Genomic DNA, 12,754 nt, shown 5'->3' with positions numbered 1-12,754 from the left:
TAATTATATATCATACTTATTACTTGTTAATGTTGCATGCATTATGTAATTTGGGCGAGTGTCTATATTACTTGTTAATGTTGCATGCATTATGTAATTTGGGCGAGTGTCTATCATTACTTCAACAAAGACGTTTACGAAATGTAATGACTTTGTAGATCAGTCCGTTGCAGTAAACTGTCAAATATACTCACGTTTTCGTACAGTATGTTTCCCTCTTTCAACTGAATATTATAAATTTGGTATCCAACAGTTCCATCTCCGTTGTCATCGAATAATTTTATGGCATGTCCAGTTCCTTGCAGATCAAGCGTAACGTTTTTTATTTCTTCAACTAAGCCTTTTGGAGTAGTAACATATTTTTCACACAGTAACTTGCCTGGAGAAGAAGCGCACTTTGACTTGAGATATTTTCCAGCTCCTAATAGCAAAGATTCAGAAGCATATACCGAAAAATTGAACCAAGTATCTGATGTCAACCTTTTTATTTTTTCTCGAGAGCACACAACTGGTTTATCTTTACTGAAGCTCCAATTAAAATAGCAGTCTAATTTGCTTTCGAGATATTGTTGCAACCAGGGAGTGCTTCCGTCTTCTTTCGGATACATATTCTGTACTGTATTTAATTGATCTTCTTTGCCTGGGAGTTCTATGGCTAATGTAAGCGAGCCAATCAATTTATTCGCATTTGCTTGGCTCAGCATATCAGGGTTTGTACCCCATGTTGCGGAGCCGATGAACATGAATTCACCTGTCTTCATCTGTGATGTAAGAGTTTTCATTAATGGCGGAGCTAAGTGAGATCTCACAAAGACAATTACGATTTTTGCATGAGGGTTTTTCCGAAGCTGCTCGTAAAATGCAAAGAAGTTTTCTTCATTTGAATCTTTTATGCTTATAAGAGGTTGCACAATGCAGACTCGCATTTCTTTAGCAACACTCAGCAATGCATCTCTACCATTCTGACCGTAAGGCTCATCGCTGTAGATGACCTGTATATATTCTGCGTTTAATTGTTTTATAAGTTCTATCATAACACGGGTTTGTTTCTTGTCTGGAGTTGCTACACGCATGAAATAAGGGAACTCATTTCGATCATTCAGTCCTGAACTCGTCGACGCCGGACTTATCTGAACGTACCCAAGTTGAGATAAGATCTGGTCGGAAGCTATACTGACTGAGGAACCGATGTCTCCAATGTAGCCAATAACGCGCCTGTTAATGTCCATTCTGCCTTGGTCTGTCGGTACACCATTTGAATGAATTTCAAGAATTTTGCGTCTCACAATAAGTTCACTATTGCAGGTGTTGAGGACAAGTAATCCAATTCGTACATTGCCACCAAAAACAGAGGAGTGATCGCCGCCAGGATTAAACTTGTCCAAAGCATATTTGATTCCTTCTACTAGTTGATAACCATTTGTCGGCCTAATACTGCTGCAACCGATGGGGCCATCTTTTTCATAAACAGGTACCAGTCCCACGACGTACAGATCTCCCGGTATGTGCAGAATCAAGTCTGGCGTGACAGATGACATACACTCTCTGCAGATCTGTCCTATCGGACATTCTGCTTTCCGTATGTTAGGCCAAATCATTTCTCGATCGCTTGCCTCATAATCCCGTATGATCTCTGTGTCCAGCTTCAACTCATCGTTGCTCAAATTGCCGATCTGTAACATAAAACATTTCTTATCATTTATTTTAAAGCTTAAGTAAACAATTCATTCCAAAGAATCTTTTTCTAAAACTTCGAATTTTAACAAATTAAAGAATCGTTTAAAATGTTGTGTACAATGATATATGAATCACCATAATCAATGTCAGGCTCTTTTTCAACGATGAGAAATTGCAGAACGCATGATTACTTTCCCACTAGCTAAATGCCACACAAAAATAAACATTAAAATAGGTCGAAAACGAAAGAGCGAATTTTCCCTTGTACAATGTAAGCAAAAAATTTGATTTGCTACGTGGTTTGAACACTCCTTAGAGAAATTTACTGGCTGTATTATGTCGAAGAAGAACTGCTTTTTCCAAGACTCAACGAGGCACCCTACCAGGACTGAACTGGACGGGTAATGATGCCACAACCCTGGATTAAAAGTTTGACGCTTTTCAAAATGAGATACCGTGAGTTCTATAAACAATATATATCTAAACATCACGACTTGAAAAGTGGTTTTGATTAAAATCGATCTAATGCTTTGATTTGAAAATAGTTAAGAATACCTAAACTCACCTTCTCAAATTTGACGTTATAATGGTTCTGATGTACCATGCGGAAATTAAAAAGTTCATATATTGGAGTTCTAGAGTCAAAAACTATCTCTCCAGAACTATCGAAGGAAAATGCATCCGTTAACGATGGGACTTTCCAAAGGAAATCATTTCTTGGATTGAAGGTCATGTTGCGTATTTTGATTTCCTCTGACATCATTTTCGGCTTGAATGTGTCTAAAAAATTTGAACAAATCGGCAGCTGCCCCGTGCAACCTGATGAGATTACTGAGATTAGAGTTTGTAAAATGACATGCGCGGCTATCAAAGCGTAGCGCACGTATATTGAATGCGAAGTTGGAACATCTGTAAATGCATCTAACAGCCAAGGGTTAGTCTGCGCTTTCTCGTTAAGCTTGGTCGTATTTTGAGATAGACTTGTCCAATATGTCTCAAATTCAGAGATCTCCTTGAATGGCAAGCCGACAGAGTATGAACCGAGAGCTTTAGTTATCAGACCATCGCGATCATAGAATACATCTTCGTCCTGATCGGTATCTTTCGACATGAAAAATATGGGAAGGGACGTTAATCGCCTAGAGTTAGACACTGCCATAAGAACCTTAGCAGTCTTAGCTGTACCAAAGAAAACTACTCCATTAATGGCTTTTATTTCTATGTCCTCGAGTATATTCCGTATTTCATTGACGTCTAATTCTCCAGATGAGCCCACTGTTATTGAATGGATTAAGGATACACATACGCCGTTCACCTCCACCGCTTCTTTAAGTAAACGAGCCTCATCTTCTCTGTAGGTGTCTGATTCATGGACGATGGCAAGTCGTGTCCATCCAAGCCTGTCGACCGTCTTTGCTATAGCCTAGTGAGGAAATAATTTATTTACATATTATTTTTAAATGTTGATTCTGAAGACACACATTGTAGTTACACATATATAGTAAATAGGCAACTTTGACCTAATTCAACCGCTCCGGTGGCCTAGTGGTTAGAGCGTCCGCCTCGGAATAGGGAGGTCGTGGGTTAGTACCCTGGCCGAGTCATACCAAAGACTTACAAAAATAGTACTAACAGCTGCCTCGCTAGACGCTCGGCATTAAGAGGTTACTGTTAGGACTGGTCGGCCTGGTGTCAGGATAATGTGCCTGGGTGGGACATCATGCTACATGTCTGCGGCATGATGCCCCAGTGCTAGACATCACTATAAACTGCCACGCTTCAGACATTGTAGCAATATGACTGGAAAATTGTTAAAGCTACGTTAAAAATTCTAATCACACACACATACACACACACACACACACACGACCTAATTCTGTATCCAGGATATGATTTTTTGTTTCAGATCATGTTAAAATCGTATGACAAATAACTTATATACAATGGATACGTGTTAGATCACATCTTTTTAACAGGTGGACAAAGAAATACATTCAGACAGACAGATTGATAGATATATAGATAAAACTAATATTTCATTCTACACAGTGAAGGAGAAAGTTGTGATAATCCTAAACAATTACAAGACATTGTTTGCATATGGCCATTTGTTACCGAATATTCGGGGTTTCACATTTGATTTGCGAGTGCGTTGGGGGTATAGTCTCACAGGGGAACTGCATAGTGACAGTGGCGGGTACTATATATCAGGTCAACTCGCGGCCTCTCTAGCCTTAAACTCCCACCCCCTGATACCATTTTCTATTTTCCAATCTCGGTAAAAAATTTACCTTGGAACGTCTGACTCCTTAATGAAACGACTTTTTATTAGCTCCAAGTGCAAGCCACCAACTACGTTTGTTCTAATAGTGTGATGTACAAGTGATACTACAGCACGAAATTATTTATCTTCTTTAAATTATAGTGACCTTGACCTTTGACATTATGACGTCCAAATAGAGAGTCATCTTCGTTACAAAAGTTCAAACCATCCGCAATATTTGTGCTAGGTATGAGATACTGAACTAATGTCATTTGGAGAAACCATTCTTCTTCTCCGTCAGAGTTCCCTTGTCATTTGACCTATTGATCTAAAAGTGTATAATACTTTTTTCCTACTTCATGAGCAAGATGAATAAATGAAAATCAAAACTGATTTTTTTCCTGGACGTTTCATCGACGAAGAAAACACTAATTTTGGATTTAATGCAAATGATACATCAAACTTCCTCCAAGGTTCCGATTTCTCTTAGCGTGAAACTTGAATACCCGTGACATGTTTTGCATGGTTCCTGGTTTAAAAGGCAAATGTTGAAAAGTGATATAGATTGGATTAAAAGCAGAAAACCGTGAGAACTATGTATCAACATATCTTTGGACTGAGTAGAAAATGAGTTCTCCAAATGATTCAGCTTGTGGTTCAATACCAAGGATATCAACGGTTTAAACTTGAAGAGAAAAAAAACTGCAAGAAGTGAAAAGCTCTATATTATATATGAAAAGTGATTCTTGGTATTATTTAGAAAACCAATTATTAAAAAAGTAGAAATTGAGCCATCTTTCAGATCATTACTCAATCGATCAAGATCTCTTAAAATCTCTTAGTTCACCCATTTATAAGAAATGATAAAATCAAATGACCTTCAATTACACCATAATTATATATGGCGGAATAGATATTATTAATCTTAATTTACTTTTAAAGTCTTAACGATTTATCGGATTTAGGGATTGGTGGTGTCGAATTTTAAATGGAAAGTTTTTGTAGTTGATTATAACTAAATGGACAATTTTGGGTTGGTTTGGTTTGGTATGGTTTTTTGTTGTTGATTCTTCTAAATGTCAGCACGAGTCAATGTCACATTGGTGATATGAATGTAGACTGGTTTTAGATTGATGTAAGTCTTTTAATTCTTGAATACAGACGGCCGGATTCAATTTCATCGATTTCTCTTAAAATTTTTGCATTAACGATGCTAAAGCATGTACATGCATCAATGGCTAATCAGTGGCATGCATTTCTCTATTTGTTCAGTTACTTAGCTATATTAATAGTTTTATTAACATAAATGTCTCAAATAGAAAATTATACAAGTTCTGTGACAAGTAGTTCGTTATTTTATATATTGTGTGACTGTCACTGTCATTCTATCCATGCCTATACTGTCGTTGGCTTACTCATATAATGAAATTCAATACGAAATGAAAATATTGAAATAAAAATAAAGAATTTTTTAAAAAAAGATGCTCAAGTCATTCTAAAAGTTTGGAAACGACAGATGGCGGAAAACTTGAACTATCAGGCGAAAACGAAATAGATATCAAACGGACGGAAAATGGGTGGAACAGACCAGTGATACCACAAAAACATTCTCATAGCATTACAGCGAATGTATGCAGATAAATAAGATCAAATATTTCATCCCTTATTTTCACCCGGTCAGCACCTACTTTGAAAGGATTATGTGGGTTATAGTACTAAATGCACAATAATGACTGGTAATACTCAGCATTAAAGGAAAGTAATTTCAAACTGAGGCCTTTATACTGGGGTTCGCATCAAAAGGACTCATGACTCTTAAATCACTTTTTTGTAGCATACGGCTAAAACTAAGAACGCGTAAAATATCAAATTCTTGCATATGTCAATTAAAAAAATTAAACGCATAATTAAATTTGACAAATAATTAGTTTTATTTTTAAAAACCTTTTTATTGAAAATATATATTTTTTAAATTTTGAGAGGTTTTAACCGCTCCGTGACCTAGTGGTCGTGGGTTAGATCCCCGGCCGAGTCATACCAAAGACTTACAAAAATGGTACTAACAGCTGCCTCGCTTGGCGCTCAGCATTAAGAGGTTAGTGTTAGGACTGGTCGGCCCGGTGTCAGGATAATGTGACTGGGTGGGACATCATGCTACATGTCTGCGGCATGATGCCCTAGTGCTAAACATCACTTTAAACTGTCACATAGCAGACATCGTAGCGATATGACTGAAAAATTGCTAAAGCTACGTTAAAAATCCAAATCACATCACAGATTAGTGGTCGGCCGGGTGTCAGGATAATGTGACTGGGTGGGACATCGTGCTACATGTCTGCGGCATGATGCCCGAGTGCTAGACATCACTATAAACTGCCACACTGCATATATTGTTGCGATATGACTGAACAATTGTTAAAGCTACGTTAAAAATCCAAGTCACACACACACTTAAGAGGTTTACAGCTTGGCATCATCTTCACTGCTCACCAGGAAGTCAAATAAGATAGTCAATATTCATACTCACATTTTACAGCCCTATTTCCATACTCTTTCCCCTACAAGTCTAAGTGGGGACTATATTGAAACTGCTAGAAGACATCATTCTAGTTGTTTTTGTCATTTACCCTGTTCTATTGCAGATTCAGCCTTTAAATCATGTGATGGTGTGACCTACTTGTAACAGATACATGCTTGTATAGCTTACAATAAGTTTATATTAACATAGTAACATGGTCCTTAACACAGTTACTATGGACCTTGACACAATTACATGATCCTTAACAGTTACATTGTCAGTAACACATTCATATAGTCCTTAATACAGTTACATGGTCCTAAACAGTTACATGGTCCGTAATACATTTACACGGTCCTTAATGAGAGGATGGAGATAAATAATCTTGAGTGAAAAACAATGTGTCTGGTAACTAAGAGTAAAATGAGATGTATCAACATCTGTTATAATAAAGAAAACACATACTGATCAACGAGTACAAATGACAGAATGGAAATAAATAAATGTGGTATTTGGTCTTTGTGTACACTGGTCAACAGTGAAATCATTACTGACTTGAAAAGGCCCTAATCTGTAGTATTTTGGTGTGCCGAACACGAATATAACCGTGAAAAATTTGTATTGGCTCTCGTTTTGAAGATATTCATATACCTCATTTTCTATGTTTCACTGTGTAAATTTCTCCAGTAGGACTGCAGCAACATCCGGAATAATGATGTAACATTGCATAATACCATCATGCTCACATCATCCACAGTTGATTGCATCATTTTCTGATGCAATGCAATACTAATGCCATGCGGCTGCTGAAGTAAGTTGACGTCAGCAGTGTACTATACATGTGTAGGCCTATTATACTAATGCCAGGCGGCTGCTGAAGCTGACGTAAGCAGTGTACTATATAAAGCCCAATCAGATAGGTTCAGCGTTTAAAATATTTTAGACGTTGTGCGAGACAGTTCAAGCTACTGTTACATAAAACTTATTATTTTATCCATTTACGTACAATAAAGAACAGTAATGCCTCGAAAGTGTGTTAATACCGCGGACAATTTTTGCTATATTTGTGGGGAAGTGACATTTGCCAACCAGAAGAAAAGTATCAATTCTCAAGTGAAGAAGGCATATCATCTTTACTTCGGATGCAAGGTTGGTGACCATGACAAGCCTTGGGCTCCGCATATATGCTGTGCTACATGTACAACACAGCTTTCACAGTGGTTGAATTGCAAAAGGTCATCAATGCCGTTTGCAGTCCCAATGGTGTGGAGAGAGCCAAGCAACCACCTAAATGACTGTTACTTCTGCTTGGTTCCTCCTCTTTCCGGCGGAATAACGAAGCGAAAGAAGTCGAGAATAGTCTACCCAAACATTCCGTCTGCATTGAGACCAGTTCCACATGGTGAGGGACTTCCTATTCCAGAACCTCCAGCAGAATATTCTCTTGATTCATCTGACGAAGACAAAGGTGAGTCGACCTGTTCTTCTCCTGGTCCATCAGCATGCAGTGATCCAGATTTTCACTGTGGTGCATCATCAACCCCACACAGAATAACACAGGAAGAACTAAATGACCTGATTCGTGATTTGGACTTATCAAAGAACAAGGCAGAATTGCTAGGATCAAGACTCCAACAATGGAATCTTCTAGAAGAAGATGTCACAATTACTGCATATCGAAAGCGCCACCAGCAATTGGAGCCTTTCTTCAGAAAGGAAAGTAATCTGATATTCTGTTCCGATATTGAGGGCCTCATGAATGCTTTAAAAATCACTCATGACCCACAAGAATGGAGACTATTTGTGGACTCTTCGAAACTGAGTCTCAAGGCTGTGCTTTTGCACAATGGAAACATTCTTCCATCTATTCCAGTAGCGTATGCTGTCCACATGAAAGAGACATACGATAACTTAAGGCAGCTACTGAATTCCATTGAGTATAACAAGTACAGCTGGCACCTCTGTGGTGATTTGAAGGTAGTTGCCCTTTTAATGGGACTGCAGCAGGGATATACAAAATACATGTGTTTCTTATGCGAGTGGGATAGCCGAGCAAGGGAAATGCACTACATGAGGAAGGAATGGACTCACAGGCAGAATGTAGCCACTGGAGAGAAGAATATCCAACACCCAGCTCTGGTTGAGGCTCAGAAAATCTTGCTACCACCCCTTCACATCAAACTAGGTTTGATGAAGAACTTCGTGAAAGCCATTGACCGGACTTTGCCAGCATTCCGATACCTGCGTGAAATATTCCCTCGACTCAGCGAAGCAAAGATTAAAGAGGGAGTTTTTGTGGGTCCTCAGATTCGAGAGCTTTTCAAAGATGACCGGTTCAACAACTTGCTGGAAGGTGACGCGAAACAAGCATGGAATGCTTTTCGCCTAGTTTCTACAAACTTCCTGGGAAATGTTAGGGCAGAAAACTATAAGGAACTAGTAGAAGACATGTTGATGAAGTATAAGAAACTTGGCTGCAATATGTCTCTAAAGATTCACTTCCTTCATTCCCATTTGGATTTCTTTCCTAGCAACTGTGGTATTGTTAGTGATGAACACGGCGAACGTTTTCATCAAGATATCGCAACAATGGAACAAAGATACCAGGGAAAATGGTCCACTACAATGCTGGCTGACTACTGCTGGACACTCCTCAGAGATGCTCCCGAACAGCTGTACAAGAGACAGGTGAAGAAATCTAAGATGTAGTCAATGACTTGATTTTTTATAGGTAGGCTATTACAGTTGACCTTTTACTATTGGAATGCATTTCGTTATGTAAACATTAATTTCTTGCAGATTACAAAAAAACTAGAGCCAATTTTGCAATTTGACTGTCATATTCGTGTTCAGCACATAAAAATTGATAAGAATTGACTAATTTTATTTCAGTAACATGACTTTTGTAAAAATTTGTTGTCCAGTGTACGTATTAGCGTTATAGAAATAAATAATTGTGGTCTTGGGTTATTGTGTATTAGCGTTATGGAAATAAACAATTGTGGTCTTGGGTCATTGTGTATTAGCTTCATGGAACTAAATAATTGTGGTCATGGGTCATTCTGTATTACCATTATGAAATAAATAATTGTGGTCTTGGGGCATTATGTATTAGCGTTATGGAAATAACTAATTGTGGTCTGGGGTCGTTATATAAATAATTGTGGTATTGGATCACTGATTATTAGCGTGATAGAAATATATAATTGTGGTCTTGGGAGGTCTTGGGCCATTGTATATTAGCGTTAGAGAAATAAATAATTGTGGTCTTGGGTCATTGTGTATTAGCGTTATAGAAATAAATAATTGTTGTCTTGGGTCATTGTGTAGTAGCGTTATAGAAATGAATGACTATGGTCTTGGGTCATTTTGTATTAGCGTTATGAAAATTATTAATTGTGGTTTTGGGTTTCTGTGTATTAGCGTTATAGCAATAAATAATTGTGGTCCTGGGTCATTGTGTTTTAGCATTATGGAAATAAATAAATATGGTGTGGGGTCATTGTGTATTAAGCATTATGAATCTTGAATTGTAAGAAAGACCGTTTCGTGTATTTGAAGTCTTTATATCTTATCGAGATGAAAGGGGAATTGTATGACAGACCGTTCCCTATATTAGAGAATTAAACAAAACACTGGTTTATAATGTACGAACGCAACACGAGTAGAGTGAGAGCAAAGGACGAAATCACAAAATGTTGAAATCTTGGAAACTAAACAGATAGTCAGTTGTCTTTTCTTAGTTGTTATATCAGAACCCTGACGAGATTTCAAAATACGTGTTATGGAGACAACCATATAGGTATTATGGAAACAAACAAAAAAAAATAACTCAGCAATGTGCACTTGTTCTGTAAATTCTGGTAAAGAAACATATGCGCTTCAATCAGTGCAAGGTGGATGAATTTTTAAATACTTTTCAGCTATTATTTTTATGAACGTTTTATGTCTTTCATTCCTTGGGCTCTATATCATTATAATTAATCTTTGTTTTTTCTCAAGCGGTTTAATCGCATATCATCCGTAGATACACATAAATGGAGTCAACATAATAATACGTGCCAAGTGGAATACGCTAACTTTGGTCAGTTAGATGAAGTCAACACCAATGTACAACCCGCTTTTTTACAAAGCATATTGAACAAAGAAGTACAAACGCTAACGGCCTTAGGCCGAAGATATCATTATTAGAGGTTCATCGGTTTTAGAACTTTGGCTGTCTAAAAGGGATGTGGCACATTTGTAAAGAGAAATTTCTGCTCTGAAAATAATGTGTAAACTTTCAAATATAATTGTATTATGTGTTAATATTGCTTTTGTTTTTGTTTCACATTTTTCAATATATACTGTTTTAATCCGAGTTCGCGTTTCATATACACTATACATGTCACACACTTGCTATGTTCCAAATATTAAACTAATTGAACTGACCTTGACCTCTATCTTATCATTTGGAATGACACGATATAGGTTGGGAAATAGAGTTCTATTCGCTAGAACAGGGGCCGTAGTGGAGAATCCGACCTGAAGAAGCTGATCCTCTGGCGGCAAGGTGCTAATGATAGATGAAACCACTTCCGCCTCAGAATTCGTTTCAGGGCCGATCACTCCTGTAATCAGATAAAATAATCTTAAAAACAAAAAATATTGTCGGCTTTGAAACAATGTCCCGATCATTGATACCGATATGATTAAAAGTGATGATCACAGAGTTAAACGAGCATTCTCAGCGTAGTAAGCTCCATCTGTTAAATAAAATGTCCACTAATTTCTTTGATAACCAAGTTGCTTCATTCATGAAACAAAATGTGTGTTCCTTGTAAAGAATATAATATATCTGGAGAAGTCTTAATAATCAAGGACTGATTGAACGAAGCTATGCTAGCGAAACGGGGCTGGGCGGTATGAATACCTTGCATCAGTTTTTGACCGAAAACGTTCGTAAATTAATTTTTTTTTTCTTCTTCTAATAACCGTTGGATTACTCATGTACTGTCTTAATTTGTTCGACATACCATAATTGATATATACGGATCTTTAAGCCTCGATATTGTAAGAATTTTTGTGGTAAAAAAGGTGTGTACTTATTAAAACTTATGCCTTAAGTTTGGCGGTATCTCAGTGAAGCTTGTGTTTTATATTCTATATTCGTCGGCATTACAGAAAGCGGGAGCCGCGATAGATAAGTAAGTTCGCTCGTAATCCATTGGTATCGCGATGAATACCCGCCCATGCCAGTCCAGGTCGGTTGCCCCAGTGTGTTCCATTTCCTCGGTATAATCAGTAATGTGTAATAATTTCGGTTGAAAACCACCAAACAAACTTTAAATCAAGATTATTGAAGCTTTGTATGTGACTATTATGGAAAGCGCCCAGTATCGTATTGGTTTTTAAATTTATGTTACACACTAAATACCACGTATTGATCTGTGGGTACCGGTATTTAAGTACAGAATATAAGACACGTATCCGTAATGCCGCTGTAATCTCTCATTCACGACTTAATTTCGATATACATTTCTGACATACTTTGACAGTTGTGTCAAGTATGTTAAATGGCATGTACAATTATCCACTGAAATAGATAATATACATGTAACTGCCCTTGGTTCCAGTCGAGCGTCAAATATCCTTTATGATTTGTTCGTTCGGTGTTTTATGAAGGCAACCCATACCGGCTCTACCAGGCTATAACTGAACAGAATGACACCTGCATTGTTGATTTAAATGGCAGCTATCATACGGTCAGCAAACAAATATAATAGAACATAACGGTGTTTTCGATGTGCTGAATATGTGACATTTTCTGAGTATAAACAGAAAACATTTATATATAGTTTTTGAAAAAAGAAAACATTTAAATGTAGTATCTGAAGAAAAAAAAACATTAAAGGAAACTCGTCATTCAATATTTACATCTATATTCCTAAGGTTTCATGCTATAACTACGAGTGTACATTACATTTATAGATTCTTAGAGAATTCATACTTAAAAACAATGAATTATGATATTATCTTTAGTACTTTATAGTGCTGTGTCTTCAATTACGTCAAAGGACATTTCAAAGTCATTTTTACCAAATATTTTTTTTTTAACCAGCACTGATCAAAACCAGTGTCGTTCGTTGACAACATGACCGTCGTACCTACCATTGATATAAAGTACGTAGAGTACATATTTTTTGGTAATGATGATGACGATGATGATGATGATAAAGCAGACTCAATTAAATGAATAGGAAATACACAGAGCAGTCTTCATGTAAATGTGGGGCACTTTTTGGCAGACAATTTAA

The 12,754-nt window shown here is 37.2% G+C and overlaps 1 protein-coding gene across 1 annotated transcript in view; it reads right to left on the bottom strand.

Moving 5' to 3' along the window:
• LOC149794762 (uncharacterized) overlaps positions 1–12,754 on the bottom strand; it is a 48,125-nt gene that overhangs the window by 19,653 nt on the left and 15,718 nt on the right. The window contains exons 4-6 of the mRNA XM_089966233.1: positions 10,890–11,068; positions 2,243–3,100; positions 195–1,673 (exon numbers count right to left, since the gene is read on the bottom strand). Of these exons, the coding sequence (XP_089822359.1) occupies positions 195–1,673; positions 2,243–3,100; positions 10,890–11,068 (2,516 nt within the window). The remainder of the gene's footprint in view (positions 1–194; positions 1,674–2,242; positions 3,101–10,889; positions 11,069–12,754) is intronic.

The sequence above is a fragment of the Sinohyriopsis cumingii genome, chromosome 7 (genome assembly GCF_028554795.1).
Source record: "Sinohyriopsis cumingii isolate HCF-2022 chromosome 7, ASM2855479v2, whole genome shotgun sequence".
In the NCBI taxonomy this organism is placed as follows: Eukaryota; Metazoa; Mollusca; class Bivalvia; order Unionida; family Unionidae; genus Sinohyriopsis; species Sinohyriopsis cumingii.
Note: the sequence above shows the minus strand (reverse complement) of the source record. Positions and strands in the feature narration are given on the sequence as shown.